At 42.9% G+C, this 17,863-nt stretch overlaps 1 protein-coding gene across 3 annotated transcripts in view; it reads left to right on the forward strand.

Moving 5' to 3' along the window:
* The window catches only part of KLHL13 (kelch like family member 13), a 48,373-nt gene extending 31,192 nt beyond the window's left edge, over positions 1-17,181 (forward strand). For 2 of the 3 annotated variants that reach the window (XM_014955264.1, XM_014955262.1), the window contains 3 exons: positions 3,605-4,400; positions 13,472-13,585; positions 15,594-16,081. In XM_014955264.1, coding sequence (XP_014810750.1) covers positions 3,605-4,400; positions 13,472-13,585; positions 15,594-16,081 — 1,398 coding nt within the window. Of the gene's footprint in view, positions 1-3,604; positions 4,401-13,471; positions 13,586-15,593 lie in introns of all 3 variants that reach the window. The other variant, XM_014955263.1, reaches the window with a different exon arrangement.
* Positions 17,182-17,863: the final 682 nt, after the last annotated feature.

Consider the following 17,863-nt stretch of genomic DNA (forward strand, 5'->3'; position numbering starts at 1 on the left):
CCTTCTGTTGCTGAGCTCCTGATGGACTTGACTCCTGCAGAGTCCCACACCTCTCCTCGCCACTGGAGCATAAGTCAAGCTGGTTTTTTGAAAATCAATGCTTCAGTAACTCAAATACTTCAGTGTATAAATAGCATTATTGTATTTTAATTTAACTATTGCATTTCATTCTGTTGAAGGATGATTTTTTTGTCTCGGGACTTTCAAATCTCTAGAGTATATATTTTTGTGACTGAAATCTTTGCGATATAATTTAGCCTGGTACATTGATTGTTATTTTAGAGCACAGTACTTCTGGCAAGGAAAGTAACCTTTAAGAAAATATTTAATGTCCTACCCTGATTTGAGGTGAGGGTGGAATTTGTTAGTGCCAACGTGCGCAATTCCATAAGCATGATGGGGGTTACTTGCAATTGTATTCTGAAATAAAACCCTGAGTGCAATACAATTCACAGAATCACAGAATCGTAGTGGTTGGAAGGGACCTCAGAGATCATTGAGCCCAACCACAAAAAAAAAAAGAGAAAAAAAAAAACAAAAAACAACCACCACCCATCCCCTAAACACACAACAACAACAACCAAACCAAAACCATCACCCACCCACACAACATCCCACCACAAACCAATTAATCTTGGGCACTAGAGCATGCCCTGAAGAGCCATGTCTACACGTTTCTTAAATACCTCCAGGGATGGTGACTCCACCACCTCCCTGGGCAGGCTGTTCCAATGCCTGACAACCCTTTCAGTAAAGAAATGTTTCCTAATATCCAACCTGAACTTCCCCTGGAAGTGGACTCACTGAGGCTCTACAAGGCAAATTTTTTGGTAATTTAGGGGATGACTGGAAACTCTCGATGTCATGTTCATCAGTCATTAGCAGCGTGTAACGTGTCAATAGATTTCTCAAATGTAAGTATTCCAGGAATATATTCAATTGCACAGATGTGCAGTGTAATGTTATGATAATACAGCAGCTGGGTGCATGCTGGGCACTCGGTAACTGGCACACGTTCTGCAATAACTCTGAATTCTTCATGCCAACCTGAGCACCCCTGGGCACTGATGGTACATAACTTGTCCCTTTTCTGCTCTGATCTTGGACTTCAAGTGTGCCTTTTCTGTGTGCTATGGTTGGTCTCTCTCTGCTTACCTTGGTGCGGAGGATGTGCTGCCTCTCTGTAGTTTGATGCCAGGGAATGTGTTCCAATGTAGTTTTTAGATAAAATAGCTGCCTAGCAGGAGTTAAGATTTGTGGCATACTCTAAGCCAGCTGTTTGTTAGGGGGTGATTCTTCCCTTGCTTTATTTTTTTATATATTTTGAAAGAAATCTTAGAACTAAGAATGTCCCATTTCATTTACTTAATTTAAGCTATGCTGTTACTTCCATTATGCAATTAATTTATGTAAATTACAAATTCCGAAAGGAAATTTACAGAAATTAGTTTCATACTGACTTTCAAAAACAATCAAGAGAAGAAAAAAAATGTTTCTTAAGCACCAGAGAATGTTTTATAGGTCGTTGCCAGCTGATGTGATTATATTTTGATATAGACAATGTCATCTGTCTAGTAATGCAAAAATAATTACCATGTATATATTGCACAGATATTTTAGAATAGAAGTCCTGACAGTCTGCCATGCGTTCATCTTCTAGATAGGACCTGATTCCAGGATTAGTGTTCCTGGAGATGAAGAATAACATTTGGAACCTTTGACTGTTGTGAAGGCGTTTCAGGATGTGCGAATGAAGACTTTGGATGGCTGCAGTTCTGAACTCTAGGGCAAGTTAGATCAGTTTCTAGTGAATCTAAAAAGATCTGTACTCATTAGGCCTTCAAATTGTCTGGGACTAAAGGGCAATGATCAGCTTGAGTGATACAGTATTAAAATCGTGTAATCTCTGCCATGACCAGAATCACAGAATCTTCTAGGTTGGAAGGGACCTTAAAGATCACTAAAATCGTGTCATCTCTGCCATGGCCAGAAGGTCATTTGAAGGTTTTTTAGTTCTTAGGCTGCAATGAGGTCATAGGCCTCAACCTTTATAATCTTTTTAAAAAGAACCTTAGAGGTCATTTGAAGGTTTTTTAGACTGCAATGAGGTCATAGACCTCAACCTTTATAATCTTTTTAAAAAGAACCTTAGATTCGGAAGCTTTAAATTCTTTTGGCATTCCACAAAGTTGTGGAAATTGTCGACATTGAGTAGGACTGACACGCACCGAGACCGGAGAGCATGTGTAAGTGAAGCTTAGGTTAGAATTAGGATTGAATGCAAAAAAGCCCCAATTTTCAGCATGCAGTGTCAGGAAATGCACCACAGAGCTTACCAAAATGAATCGGCCGGGTTCCCTCCCTCCATCCCATCTTTCTACATCCCCTTGCCTTGGATCCCAAGCGACCTCAGAAATTTAGGAGCCAAAGATGTAAGAAAGGTCAATGCAGCAGCAGCAGCAATAAAAGATGTGGTTACCAAGATGTGGTCCCTCAAGTATTGAATGAAATTAGGGTATGAGCTGTACTGCAAAAGCATTTCATGTGCTGGGTATTTCTAGGGAGAATCCTCCTAGATTCTTTAAAAATAAAAATAAAATTAAAAAATCAGTACCTTTATTTTTGGCAATGACATGTATTTCGTTTTGAACATATTCCATAAGAGCACCACCTTGATTCACTAAAGATGTATTTTTTTTTCATTTCTAAGGAATATATTAATGGGATTGAACACTGTAAATATATTGTCTGAAATGTGGCATTGGCGAGGTAGCTCTGCTACTCTCTTTGGCTGCATTATGACAGTACAGTTTTAATAATCATAGAATCATAGAATTGTCTATACAATTTTAATAATCATAGAATCATCTAGGTTGGAAGGGACCTTAAAGATCATCTAGTCCAACCATCAACCTAAGTCTGACAAAAAGATAAATAAGAAATAGGATATAAAAATTACTAAACCATATTCCTGAGGACCATGTCAACCCGTCTTTTGAACACCTCCAGGGATGGTGCCTCAACCACTTCCCTGGGCAGCCCATTCCAATGCTTGATAACCCTTTCCGTGAAGAAATGTTTCCTAATATCCAATCTGAGTCTCCCCTGGTGCAACTTGAGGCCATTTCCCCTTGTCCTATCTCCTGTGACTTGGGAGACAAGACCAACCCCTGCCAAATGTTAGGAAATGTCTAATGATGAGACCTACTTTTGCATTATTCTCTGTAACCTTGGGCTGGTCACCTCTCCCTTAACTGTATTTTCCATACTTTTGTTCAACGAAGACTTTTGCAGAGCTTTTCAAAGATGAAGTGCTGTATAATTGCTATGTATCATCATTGTATAATGTATTTGACATAATTAATATACGCCATCTGCTTGTTACTTGTCACGTTTTCTTCGAAATAAGGAATACACTGGGTCTCCCCTTGCAGTCATGAATATATACATCGCATTGAATATTGACTTGCTCACGTGTAAATCACCTTGAGCATTGTGAAATGATGCAATATTGCTGATTCTATAGCAGTCGTTAAATTCTACATTTTCTTAATTTGGTGCCTAAATGAAAAGGTTTTGATTCCTCCTGCTGTTTACTTCTTAGGTTTCGTTGGAAAACTGCGTTGAGGTTGGGCGAATCGCCAACACGTACAATCTCACCGAAGTGGATAAATATGTTAATAACTTCATCCTGAAGAACTTCCCCGCGTTATTAAGTACTGGTGAATTTGTGAAACTCCCCTTCGAACGTCTTGCCTTTGTGCTTTCAAGCAATAGCCTTAAGCACTGCACTGAACTCGAGCTCTTCAAGGCGGCTTGTCGCTGGCTGCGCTACGAGGAGCCTCGCATGGAGTACGCCGCCAAGCTCATGAAGAACATCAGGTTCCCCCTGATGACTCCCCAGGATCTTATTAACTACGTGCAAACAGTGGACTTCATGAGAACTGACAACACCTGCGTCAACTTGCTTTTGGAAGCCAGCAATTACCAAATGATGCCGTACATGCAGCCGGTCATGCAGTCGGAGAGGACGGCCATCCGGTCGGACAGCACGCACTTGGTGACCCTGGGAGGGGTGCTCAGGCAGCAGCTGGTGGTCAGCAAGGAGTTACGGATGTACGACGAGAAGGCCCACGAGTGGAAGTCCTTGGCTCCCATGGATGCGCCGCGGTACCAGCACGGCATCGCCGTCATCGGCAACTTTCTCTACGTCGTCGGGGGCCAGAGCAATTACGACACGAAAGGAAAGACGGCGGTTGACACGGTCTTCAGGTTTGATCCTCGCTACAACAAGTGGATGCAAGTGGCATCTTTGAACGAGAAGCGCACCTTCTTCCACCTAAGTGCCCTCAAAGGACATTTGTATGCGGTCGGTGGGCGGAACGCGGCGGGTGAGCTAGGTGAGTGCTTCTTGCTCCTCTCCTTGAGCTTTCATGTGCTGTCCTGCCCCATCCATCTTCCTCATAGTATGAGGAAGAGGAGGCTTAGGGGAGACCTCATCACTCTCTACAACTACGTGAAAGGACACTGTAGAGAGGTTGGTGCTGGTCTCTTCTCACAGGTAATTAGTGACAGAACGAGAGGGAACGGCTTCAAGCTCCAACAGGGTGGGTTTAGACTGAACATTAGGAAGGAATTTTTCACCGAAAGAGTGGTCGGGCATTGGAACAGGCTGCCCAGGGAGGGGGGGGAGTCACCATCCCTGGCTGTGTTTAAGGGCCGTTTAGATGCAGTGCTGAGGGACATGGTGTAGGGGAGGACTTTGTAGAGTAGGGGAGATGGTTGGACTCGATGATCCCAAGGGTCTCTTCCAACCTAGACCATTCTATGATTCTATGATCCATGGGTGGGAGGAGCAGGGAGAAGCTGTTGGGTGCAGCTTCTCTCTGGAAATGCAGCACACACGTGGAGAAATTTGTCTGGATGCTGGTAGCAGTTAATCTTGGAAGGGCTTCCACAAGAACATTTCCAAATACAGGTATCTTTGTGTATTGATGCACAATATCCAATGCCTTCACCGTCACCAGGTGTGGAGTAAGTGGGTGCATCTACATGTGTAAGTACATGCCTCTCTCCATATAAACGTGATTATATAAAAAAAAATAAAATCATTACTTCAGATGAGAAAAAAAGATACAAATTTTCTGGAATAGTATATTTGAAATGCCCTTCCCCCCCCTTTTTTTTTTCTTAAGAAATAGCCGAGTGACTTGCTTGACTCACAGGTCAGTGAGATTCAGACATCCTGACATTCTGGACTTCTCAATTACTAAAAATGTTATATTTTGCCTGTGGTCTTGTGACTACACAGTTCACTTATTTATATGAGTGACTCTGTCTTGCTGCCTCCTTTCCTCCTCCTTGCAAATGATGATTCATTTTACTTGAGAGAAAAGAAAAAAAAGAAAAAAAAGTCAATTTCAGGGAAATAAGGCAGTTGAAAACAAAGAATAAATACATAGTAACTTTTAATTTAGCAAAAGTCAGTAGGGGATGGCCATATTAATCCACTACATTTTCCAATGACATTTTGCAGTCAAATCTGGGAGCATACACTCAATTGTAATGTAATTGTAATGTCTGTGCTTTACAATTGAAACGTTACAGTGATTATGCTTGGAATTTTAGCACAATATTTTATCTAAACCGAATGTAACGTTTCATTATTTTGGTGGCTGCGTTCAACCCACACTTCACTGTGGCTCCTCAAGTCTTTGTGGTGGTGTCTCTTGCTGCTAAGATTTGCTTTTCGATTAATGCGTCTCAGTTGTTGAAATACACGCTTTGTTTTGTGATCATAATGCAAACTTTCTTAAGAAATATGTGATACGCTGCTTCTGCTACACAGAACAGGCTGGTTCTGCCAGAAGTTTAAAATCCATTTTAATGTTTGATGAAATTAGGTGTTTAAAAATGCCTCCCATTTCCAAATAACATGGAGAAGTGTTTTGCTAGAGCTTGTTTTCCCCAGACAGCCATTTTCTGATGCAGATCCAGAGTTTTTCTTATCTCTCACTTTCTCAACCTGCAAAACCCATTCTAGAAGAAAGTTTAATGTATGAACTAATGTGTGTTGATCTCCATCTGGAGTATCAGACCTTCATGGAGCTATTTTCTCATGGCATGAATGACTAGCAGATAATCAGGTGCCTGTCCCTGGGTGCTGGGCATCTAAACAGAGGAGGGTTTTGTCGGTGAAAAAGCTGCAAGTCTGACAAAATCGATATGAAATAATACTGTCACCAAGGCAGTGCAACCTGTGTGTGCAGCAGGCTTAACTGCAGGGTTTTTTCTTAAATTAGATCAAGCAGGATCATTCTGCTGACTTCAACTCTTCCACAACTTTAATTAAAATACAAAATCTATCACCTGTCTAAAATTCTTCTGTAAAGATATCATTAAAATGCTGCAGTGATTTCCACCCAGACCTGAAAAATGTCATTGGATCATTCTGCGGGAAGAGCACTCTATAAATGCTAAATATTGTAGCTGTCTGATGCTTTGATTTGGGGCTTCAGCTTCTTCTCTTGTTAATTGTGAGGCAAGTCACTTTTCATTTTCATGTTTCTTTCATAAACCTTGACAGCCGAAAGATGAAATGCAGCTTAAACTTCCCATTCTCTTCAGATGAGAAAAAATCTCAAGCTTTTCATAGAAGAGAAGGTCAAGTGTGTGTTGGGCAGGTATTAAAGAAGTTGCCCTTGGGTTCAAACTCATTTCAATCTGTTGTTAGAGAGGAAAAATTCCCAAAACCTGAATTCAGCTTTCCGGAAGACCAGCTCCTATGGAAAAGGGCCAAAGGATTAAAGTTACTAAAATGAATTTCTTTATTTATTTTTTTTCTCCTGACATTCACTGGAATAAAAATTATACTTTTTTTTTTTTTTTGTAGGCTATAAAGCCTTCCCTAAAGAGTTTTCAAATGTTTAATCTTCTGAGAACTTTGTAAATACCACTTTCTACCTCAGCAGTATGGGCTTTAGCAGCAATAACCAGCTGCTGGTTTAACAGTGCAAGGCACTGGGAAAAGTTTGGTGTGTTGGTAGGGACAGGTGTGGGACAGGTGACTGCACAAGTGTGTGGTGCAGGCACTGGGATGTGGAAAATGCGTCTTTGTACTGAATTTTGAAGTTATAATTCAGATTTTTCAAGCCTGTGACATCTTAGAGCTGTGCAGAGTCAGAATCACAGAATGGTTTGGGTGGGAAGGGACCTTAAAGACCATCCAGTTCCCCCCCCCTGCCCTGGGCAGGGACACCTCCCACCAGACCAGGTTGCTCCAAGCCCCATCCAGCCTGGCCTTGAACCCCTCCAGGGATGGGGCAGCCACAGCTTCTCTGGGCAACCTGGGCCAGGCCCTCACCACCCTCACACCAAAGAATTTCTTTCTGGTATCTCATCTCAATCGCCCCTCTTTCAGTGTCAAACCCGACCCTCTTGTCCTATGGCTCCCCTCCCTGATCCAGAGTCCCTCCCCATCTCTCCTGGAGCCCCTTTAGGGACTGGAAGGGGCTCTAAGGTCTCCCTGGAACCTTCTCTTCTCCAGGCTGAACCCCCCAGCTCTCTCAGCCTGTCCTCACAGCAGAGGGGCTCCAACCCTCTGAGCATCCTTGTGGCCTCCTCTGGCCCTGCTCCAACAGCCCCACGTCCTTCTGCTGTTGGTGGCCCCAGAGCTGGAGGCAGCTCTGGGGGTGGGGGGGTCTCCCCAGAGCGGAGATAAGGGACAGAAGCCCCTCTCTCTGGAAGCCTGCACCACTCCTAGAAAGTCTGAGCGTGATTCTGGTTGGTTCTTTTTAAATGTCAAAGCAGCACTGCCACTGCTGTTCCCAGAAGGCAGAAGAGCCTCCAGCACAAGGAGGAGACCAGCCTGGAGAAGGCAGGACTTTTTGGAAAAGGAGGCAGGGGGAAAAGCAGGTGTGTTCCCAGGGGTGCTCCTCAGGCAGAGCCCATGGGCTGTTCCCAGCCGTGCTGTTGTCGCTGTTTCTTCTTCTCAGACCAGCAGATTTTTGTAGCTCTCTTTTGGGAGTTCGGTTGGGGTGGTTGATGATGATGATGATGGCAGCAGCAGCTCTGCCTTCACGCATCAGGAAACTCGTGCCATTTGGTATTTTCCAGATGCTTCAGGATCTGCTGTTGATAGGCTTGAGGGAAGTTTGAGGTTTTTATATTCGGCAATATTTTTCTATTTTGGTAATATTTATATTTTATATTTCCCGCTTCAGGGGATGTTGGGTTGTGCCTAAACCACAGATTCATTGATACCTTCATCATCGTGCTACAGTAAAGACAGAAGGAGAAGACTTCTAGTCCAGGGCAGGACAGTTAGGTGTTCTTCTGACCCCCTGCCCAGGGAATGGGGAGGCATTTATTGTCCAGGTGCCCTCTATGATGATTAACCCTCAATTCAAACAGCTCCTTCTTTATGTAATAACTTCTCTTGTGAGTCTACATAAAATATATATATTTTAAATGAAATATAATGAAGAAAACTCTGCATCATTACCCAGCTGGGTAGTACTGTGAATATCAAACCAGTGTGAGCTGGAGGACCTCTTGTGTAGGAGCTGATGTTGAAGTGGCTCCTGGCCACTGGTGGGGACAAAACCACTCAGGACGCTGTTTAATTTAACCAGGTGGGCTTTGATTTCCACAGAAGCAAACTACATGATAGAAATAATATAAAAAAGTGGAGATCCTGGGTTTTGGGACATCACACCCAGTGGCTACGTGCTGCTGTGATAAACCTCAGGACACATTAGAAGCTCGTGACGGAGGAGCGGTGAGTGTCTGTGTGCTCCTCAAATAGCATCGCAGATGGCACTGCAAAACGAGTGCAGACTGAGCATCCCTTGGGACTGCCAGGGCTTTGTGTCTTTTTGAGATTGCTTAATTCTATTAAAATGAGGCCTGTCTTCTCTGGATTATGGTAATGAACAGATCAGAAGTTCCACTGTTAAACATAAATAAAGCTGGATTTGCATCGTTCATGCTGTTGGGAGAATGAATCTATCTGTCTCACGCTGTATGGAATATATACTGAGGTTCAGTAAAGCAGCAGTTCTTCTGAGTGTTTTGCAAATGATGCTCTGTCTGGGGATGATGTGTAGAACTTCCTGACGCCTCTTTTAAATTAACAGGCACCTTTAACTGCTGAAATTTTGTATATTTTATTTTTTTTTCCCTTTTCAGTGCAGTGGGAGCTCTTAAGAGAGAGAAGTGGAATGACCTTGCAAGGAAACAGGGGAAACAACTACGCAGAACAACCAAACAGAACAGTAGGGTTTATTCAGCTGGGAAATAATTAGCTTTGCTTTCCAGCCCGGTAGAGTTGAGATTGGAGTGGGACTGATGTGTCTGCAGTGCTGTCAAACAGCGCCTTGGTGCTGCGGGTGATGGTTGAGAGAATTTTGAAGCCACATCAGAAACTGAGGGATCTTGGACTCAGCAGCGTCCCTTCCCAGATAACGGATGTCTTTACAACATGCTGATAGTGGGGGCAGTAACGTGGACCAATGTCTGTGGTTTTATCTTCTCTTGCTGAAAGGGGTCTTCTGGCTGTGGTTCCTCTCATAACCCCGGTCCACGGCGCAGTGAGGGGAACTCTGATCCAGCACTGAATGCCATGTTCTCCAGGTGCTTTCACCTGCTCTGCTCTTCCTGTCTCTGGGCTGTGTTAGGAATCACAGAATCCCACGGGGTTGGAAGGGACCTCTGGAGATCATCCAGTCCAACCCCCTGCCAAAGCAGGGCCACCCAGAGCAGGTCCCACAGGAACGTGTCCAGGTGGGTTTGAATGTCTCCAGAGAAGGAGACTCCACCACCTCCCTGGGCAGCCTCTTCCAGGGCTCTGCCACCCTCACAGGAAAGAAGTTCCTCCTCATCTTTAGGTGGAACTTCTTTTATTCAAGTTTGTGCCCATTCTCTCTTGTCCTGTCCCTGGGCACCACTGAAAAAAGACTGGCCCCATCCTCCTGACACCCACCCTTTAAGTATTTATAGGCATTGATCAGATCCCCCCTCAGCCTTCTCTTCTCCAGACTAAAAAAAATCCAAGTCCTTTAGCCTCTTCTCGTCAGGGAGATGTCCCAGGCCCCTCATCATCTTTGTAGCCTCTGCTGTCCCCTCTCCAGCAGTTCCCTGTCCTTCTGGAACTGGGGAGCCCAGAACTGGTCCCAGTGCTCCAGATGGGGCCTCCCCAGGGCAGAGCAGAGGGGCAGGATGACCTCCCTCCATGGTCCCACTCTTCCTGATGCCCCCCCAGGATGCCATTGGCCTTCTTGGCCACCAGGGCCCATTGCTGGCTCATGGGCTTCCTGTTGACCACCAGGACTCCCAGGTCTTTCTCCTCAGAGCTGCTCTCCAGCAGGTCACCCCCAACCTGTCCTGGTGCAGGGGGAATTTGAGTTCCTGACCTCCACCCAGAGGGGACGTACCGCGGGGGAGAAGACACCTCTGTTTTGGGAAAGCAAGTCCAATGCTGACTCTGGGGTGGCAGCGACCAGCGGGTCGGGGGGGCTGCTCCCGGGCTGGAACTGGGACAGCTATAATTACTTGCACGTCAAATCTGGTTTTTCTCTCTTCTTGAAATTTCTGCACATGTTTGTTTTCCGCTGATTGCTAAATAGAGCGGAGTGGAAAGCTTGCCTTTTTAGAAAAGAAGACTGGAATGGATGAGTACGTTTCTACAGGGAAGAGCATGGGTTTTTTGGGGGATTGGGTGCACATACTGCACGTGGCGTCAAGCGGGCAGTAGAGAGAAATACAACTTCTAGATTTAATTTTGGGTGTAATTTGTGGAATCAATTCTTTGTGCCTATACCTTTGTCTGGGCAAGAGGCTGTCTCCAGCATCCACTGCCTTTGTTGCTTGATGGATGTTAAAAGCCTGCAGGATATCAAATGGGAAAAATACCAACATTTTTTTAAGAAGACATTTGCGACTCTAATTAAAAAAAAAAAAATAATTTTCAAGCCTGACTTTAAGAAATGTTCATTCTAGAGGGATGCTCGAATGCCTCTTCATTCCTCTCCCCGTGCAGGATTCAGATGGCCGAGGGAGGAAGAGCAGGAGGATGGGTCGTAGGGAAAGTGTTGCCCCAGGGGCTGATTTCTTAGAGAAAACCTGGGAACTTGCCCATATCATCGGGCAGGATTTTAAAATGACAAATTTGGCATCTCAATAGTCGTGTAAAACACTCGACTTCAGTTCCTTTCCATCAGTGTTTTATTTTTTTCCCATCTTGGGAAACCCTGTGTCACTGGCGTAACTGGGAGCGCGTGTGCAAGGCACTCCTGCAAAAACAGAAGCTTTTCAGGCTCTCATTGCCATTTTTTTTAAACAATTTCAAGAACGTGAAATTAGTCATTTCATACTTGTGAATCAATGTATATCATTTCTTTTGAAAGAAACAGGAATTTAATGGGTTTTGCCTTGTATCGTGAACTTAATGTTCTGGACCAGCACTCTTCTGTATTTCTTAAATTTAAGTTTTAGCTCCTGGGTAGGGAAAAGGTAGTGTCCTGGAACAATTTAGCAATTCTCATGTGCAATAGAGATATTTTATTTTTCTTTTAAATTTTTATTTTAACCTTAGATGATGCTGAACTGGTTTTCAAACAGTATTCCTGGCACTGGGACTGTAACCTTTTATTTTGAGGTACTAATCACATGGGATTTCAAAATATCATCCTGTTTTGCAACAATAAGGAGGTTGTATGTTTTATAGCAGCTAAAAGATAATTCAGCTGTAGTGTGCTCTTTGCTACATTTTTCCATGACTAAGGATCTTTTGGAGACCATGGCTATACTTTACTTTTCCAAAATGCTACAAAGGATATTTTTAGAAGATTTGGAGTTTAGGGTGAGGTACCTTGTAGTCATTGTATGAGTGGTACTGATTGATGTGCTTTACTGGCCTGGCCAGTACTGCTGATTCTGCAGGCTTATACTAACAATAACTACTTTCTGCCTTTAAAACGTCAAGTTTCTCAGCTTCTAAATTTTTTTTATCTCTTTCAGTTGACGTTTAATCCTGGAGTGTAAGTCACCATCCACATCCCATAGAGCTGGCTCAGATTTTCTACCCTTGATTGGAATAAAAAGCTTGTTCTAGAGCAAGTGAAATGCCACTTTCAAAGACAGAGTCAATTTTGTACGCGTAGTTCATAAACATCTCTCTTCAGAGATTAAGCATTGTATAACAAGCATTAGAATCTGATTCTTAATTTTAATTATTTTAAATGAGATTTAATTTGTCTTTAAGATAACACAATTATTGATAATTGCTATGTGTATCATAAGGTCACTATATTACAGGGGCTTTCAGGATCTCTTGCCCCTCTGGTCATATTTTACTATTCAAGCTGCCAATCTCTCCAGTTTGCTCAGATCCATTACTAAATCTGCTTTTTATCCCTATTCTCTATGCTGATTGTCTAGCCCTTCTCCTGCAGCCCCACATCTCTCCACCCCACTTCAAGGAGGGGATTCCTTCTCCAGAATCCTTTCTGCAAGGACACCTGGGCTCTGGGTTTCTTTTTAATTAGTGCTAACCTCTGTGATTTCTGATTTGGTAAATCCTTCAATGATTTTAACGTTCAGATTCAGACAGAACACTGCACAAGTGGAGCTGTGTATCGACACAGGCACGGCTGGTCTCTAGTCAGGATTTAATGCTGTTTCATCTTGTATTTTACTAACCTCTGTGATTTCAGATTTGGTAAATCCTTCGATGATTTTAACGTTCAAATTCGGACAGAACACTGCACAAGTGGAGCTGTATCAACACAGGCAGGATTTAATGCTGTTTCATCTTGTATTTTTTTTAAAGTTTGGGTTTTGTAAACTGTTTGAATCAGTTCTGGGCTGTGTGTTACAGTGCCAGTGCTTGAAACGTTGCAAGACAATAGAAAAAGAGTCAACAGTTGCTGCCCCCTTTTGAGGGCACAGGAGACCATTTCAGGGCAAAATACCAAGAGGAAAATCTCTCCTGATTTTCTGCACAAGTGGGACATTGCTGAAGACACGGGTCTGAGAAAAATGTTCTGGTTGCCAGATGTATCAATCCTCTTAGGGAAAAAAATCAAAACCTATCTCAATCTCTCTACAGCAGACACCAATGGGAGTTGTGCAGTAGGAAATGGGTAGAAAAGCTGGATTCACCCAGCTTTTGCCATTTTCCCTGATGTCCCACAGCTGCACCTCTGGCGCGGGGCTCATGAACTTGGGAATGAGACAAGGGGATGCAAAAGGTTTTTTAAATCCCTTTTTTCCTCTGGGACAGAGCTCGAGGTTTTTCTATATTGTGCCTTGACATAAAGCTCAATAATTCCCTTGACACTCTCTCAGCTGAAGAATGTTTCTCATTGATACTTCCCCTGTTTATGAATATGTTACTGCCACCACGACTGTGTTCAAACCCAAACTGCCATGTGAGCTTCAAGGTTTTGATATTCTCCTTTGTTTTCCACAGCCACTGTGGAATGTTACAATCCCAGAATGAACGAATGGAGCTACGTCGCAAAAATGAATGAACCCCACTATGGCCACGCCGGAACCGTGTATGGGGGATTAATGTATATTTCAGGTAAATAGTTCATACTATCGTATCACCTCGATGAAACAACTACTTTTGTGACTTCTTCTCTTTCAGTGGGGGACAATAAAAATTAGTCTCTGGTTGGGATCAGTTTGCCATGGTATCAGCAGTGATGCAAATTCCTAGGAAACCAGTCAAATAACACATACTGCAGAGCCTGATAAAACTGTTTTAGATAATATTATGCATTTACATAGTAGATGAGAGTTATGAGCACCAAAGCAGTTATTCACTTTAACTGTCAGAATACATTTTTTTGTGGAAACAGCACATGTATACATTTTATATGGCCATAGCAATTAAATAAGTCCTCTTTGATACATTTTGGAAAGCACTTTTAAAGAAAAACACCTGCCTTCATGGAGCTAATGGAAAGAGATAAGTTTTCACATTAATCACAATATATGAACGATGTCTGTGCTTTCACTGCCCTTTCATCTGGGATAGGCTCAGTCCTTGATGTCACCCAGGTTAGAGTTTCATGCCATTTTTTTTTTTCTTCAAATTGGGAGCAATGATTTTTCTAAAAATCTGGTATCTGCACAGTTTTTAAAGAAGATTCAGTCTGTTGGTGATCTCCGCAGGGATCACAGACCCATGTATCTTCTCCTAGGGTGATTTTAAGGGATGTCCTTTAAGAACTGAGCTGAAACTGAGGGCAGGAGGTAGGAGAAGGCTGTGTAGCTGGGAGGGACTGGTGGAGAGACGCGCTGGGGCGGATTGAGCCTCGGGGTGTTTTGAATCAGGGGGCCTTGTGCCAGCAGACTAGGAGGGATTTGTTTTAAAATTTACCATAAGGTACATGTGCTTATTTTTCTATGAGCAAGCCCATTATAGCATCTGATCCTCATGTGGCTATTTGTACTTTTTTTGCCCGTTTTATTTGTTTTACTGCAGGTGGCACGTGCATATGCTCTGTGCTGGGTTTTTTTTTTATGTAGGTGCTGTGTATTTCCCACAGATTTTTCTTTTCCTCCTCCCATCCTCTCAGAGAGGACCTGTGAGTCTATACATTTTGGGGGTTGAAAATGTGAAGTTGGGTTCCTTTGCCAGTAAAACCTCCTCTCTCTGGCAGGCTGCCGAGCGCTGCCACTACTATGGCTGTCACTGTCACAGCTGGACAGCCCTCCTGGTTTTTTTGTATTTAATTCTTACTGTTTGACTGAGGAATTAAATACTTTCTTGCATAACCCCTGTAGACACCACACCATCTCTGTCTGTTGATAATCCGAGCGTGCTAATTCAATGTTGACTGTTAGCCCAGCAGGGGGTTGTTCAGCAGCAGTGTGTTCCCTGTATATTTTTTTAGCACCTCAAATGTAGTTCCATTATGATCTTAAACCATAGCTAATAAAGCCTACAGTGTCTGAAATTGGTGGGATGGCTTCCTGGCCTGCTGAGTCACCTTGGGGGAAGGTGGGATGTTTCATCCACGGATGGGAAATGGTGCTGTGGTTTCCCCTGAAGCCTCTCCCACTGCTTTTACAGGGAACCAAGGAGAAGGTAAATATAGAGAGAACCGTAGGCATCCATTAACAGGAGAATATTTGAAATCTGTGTCCTCTCTCTCTCCAGGTCAAGTTGAGGAAAAAAAGTGTTCTGAAGAGAATTCTGCTATGTGATAGGACCCAATAGTGTAGTAGCCAAATTTGAAAGGGAAATGGAGTCCTGTTTTCTTGATGGTGAGAACCAAAGCTAGCAAACTGAACAAATGTAAGCAAAGAAATAATTTTGCCCATATGAAGCGTAGGTAACAATTTCTTGTTCTTTAATTTCTGCCAGTATCATCTTGTCTAATGAAGTACTGTCTGAGACATAGTCAGATTTAAAGGAGCAAGGGATATTAAAAATGCCATTTGCAATGGAGCACAGATGTGATAGTAATTTAAGTGCAAAAGTTTTAGGGAAGGCTGAATTCATTCACGAAAATGTCTGTTTCTGCTGTTTATTGCTTCTTGGGGTGAGCACTACCCTGACATGTGTTTTATTTCTCCAGGGGGAATTACCCACGATACTTTCCAAAAGGAACTGATGTGCTTTGACCCTGACACAGACAAATGGACTCAGAAAGCTCCCATGACGACAGTCAGGGGTCTGCACTGCATGTGTACTGTGGGAGACAAGCTCTACGTTATCGGTGGAAATCACTTCAGAGGAACGAGTGATTATGATGATGTTCTAAGCTGTGAATATTACTCACCAACTCTAGACCAGTGGACTCCTATCGCTGCCATGTTACGTGGGCAGAGTGATGTCGGGGTGGCTGTCTTTGAGAATAAAATCTATGTTGTTGGAGGATATTCTTGGAATAATCGCTGTATGGTGGAAATAGTTCAGAAATACGATCCAGAAAAAGATGAGTGGCATAAAGTATTTGACCTTCCAGAGTCACTTGGTGGCATTCGAGCCTGCACGCTTACTGTGTTCCCTCCGGAGGACAATACAGGGTCACCGTCCAGAGAATCTCCTCTTTCAGCACCTTAGGAGCATCCCTTGACTTAGGATGTTGTAGTACCACCTCTGCACTGCATCATGGAGTCTTATTCTTTTTCTTCAGTAGTTTCTGTTAGGCTTAGCCTACAGCATTTCGTACAATTACTGGGAGAAAAAAAAAAAAAAAAGGAAAAAAAAAAAAAAAAGACTTTGACATTCTTTGTGCTGTTTGTTTGGCCTAGAATGTTTGTCAAGTGGTTAACAAAAAACAGATGTACTCGCCCGAGCCAAATGTTTAACAAATGAGAAGATACTGTCTATAAAATGTATGAACTAGGTACGTTATCAATGTTGTGTATTGGGTGTGAGGTACCTTTATAGATTACATTTGGAAGCCCCATGAGTCAAATTTGAAGACTTTGTATTGAACACCTTCTTTCACTAAATTTCATAGTTTAAATCCTTTTTCCTTTCGATTATGACTGCAGATTACGAGGGGAGGTAGACCACATCACGGGGAACTATGACAGAAGGCCAAGGGGCCTGAGCTACCTCCCTCTTTTCACGGAGTATTTTTGACATATCTGTTTACCCACCTGACTTTGTGGGTGCTTTCGGAACATATGAAGTTTCTTAGGCAGAGGGGAGAAATTAAATACTTTTAAATTATTAGCACTATACAGGAAGTGGACCTTGTAGAGGCTGAGAGTTTTTTTTATAACATATATGGAGTGTTTTTCCTGAGTCAGCTGAGTGATGCTTCAAACGGAAGATTTCAAACGTTTGGATTTTTTTAAAATTTGGGTTTTTTCAGGAATTGGCTTCCGCTCGCATGGGAGCACACACTATTAACAAATGGGAATTCAGTGCAGCTGTGTATCCTGTTGTATGCCTGCACTGAATATAGGTAGATAAGGGCTAGAAACATTAACTTAAGCCACTGGATTTGACCAAACCCTTCCATCAGATCAAATTTAATCTACCTTTTCTCCTTTGCTGTTGAGATAACTTGCATAATGTGTCCTCTGTATAGTCTCAGTTAATAAGGTTATTTAGCACAAAGTGCAGCTTCAGCGAGAGAGCTGCTTTTGCTCAGTGAACTTGGACTACCACATTTTACCTTCTTTTGTTCAATAAAACTTTTAACTGCAGTTACTCAGTCTGAGCTACCTCATTGGTGTATTGGGTTTTCTTCCTCTGCCTCGCTGTCTTGTTACATTTATCTGTGGGGGTAAATTAATGGAGATTAATTTGCAGACGGGATCACAAACGGGTATTTTTGACCTAATTTTAAGAAACTAGCTTGGCCCGATGCGTTCATTTTATTGTTAAAGGACTGACAAAAGAACAAACTGTCTTAATTTTTCATTTTTCCTTGGAGAATGACTGCATACGTGTGCAGCCATGCAAATTTGCAGCAATCTTTATCTGCTCCCAAACAGGGTGTGCTGCTGACAAATTGCAGCTCCCGGTGCTCGTAGAGGCAAATACCATCGGGCTGCTTCAGAACTTCCCATTCCTGCTAATGAGCAGCCAGAGGGGCATCACCTTGGGAAAACTTGTTTAAATCTTATTTTATTGTGCTACCTATTACCAATAACCATGTAAAGCTTTTGTTGGGAGGGCACTATTTGTGTTTGGTCCCTGCGTGATGCATCAAGCAGCAATGTTGCTGCGGTGTCAGTTTTGGAAGTGTTGATATTTATGCAGTTGACTGGTGATGATCACTACCAAATGTATGCGTGAGCTTTGGGTTTCATAGTTGGTTTAGTTAAAATCAAAAGCAGTTATTCTTCTTTAAATAATCCTAATCCTTCATAGCCCTGCGAGGCT

This window comes from Calidris pugnax, unplaced genomic scaffold (assembly GCF_001431845.1).
Source record: "Calidris pugnax isolate Ruff unplaced genomic scaffold, ASM143184v1 scaffold38, whole genome shotgun sequence".
NCBI classification, from domain to species: domain Eukaryota; kingdom Metazoa; phylum Chordata; class Aves; order Charadriiformes; family Scolopacidae; genus Calidris; species Calidris pugnax.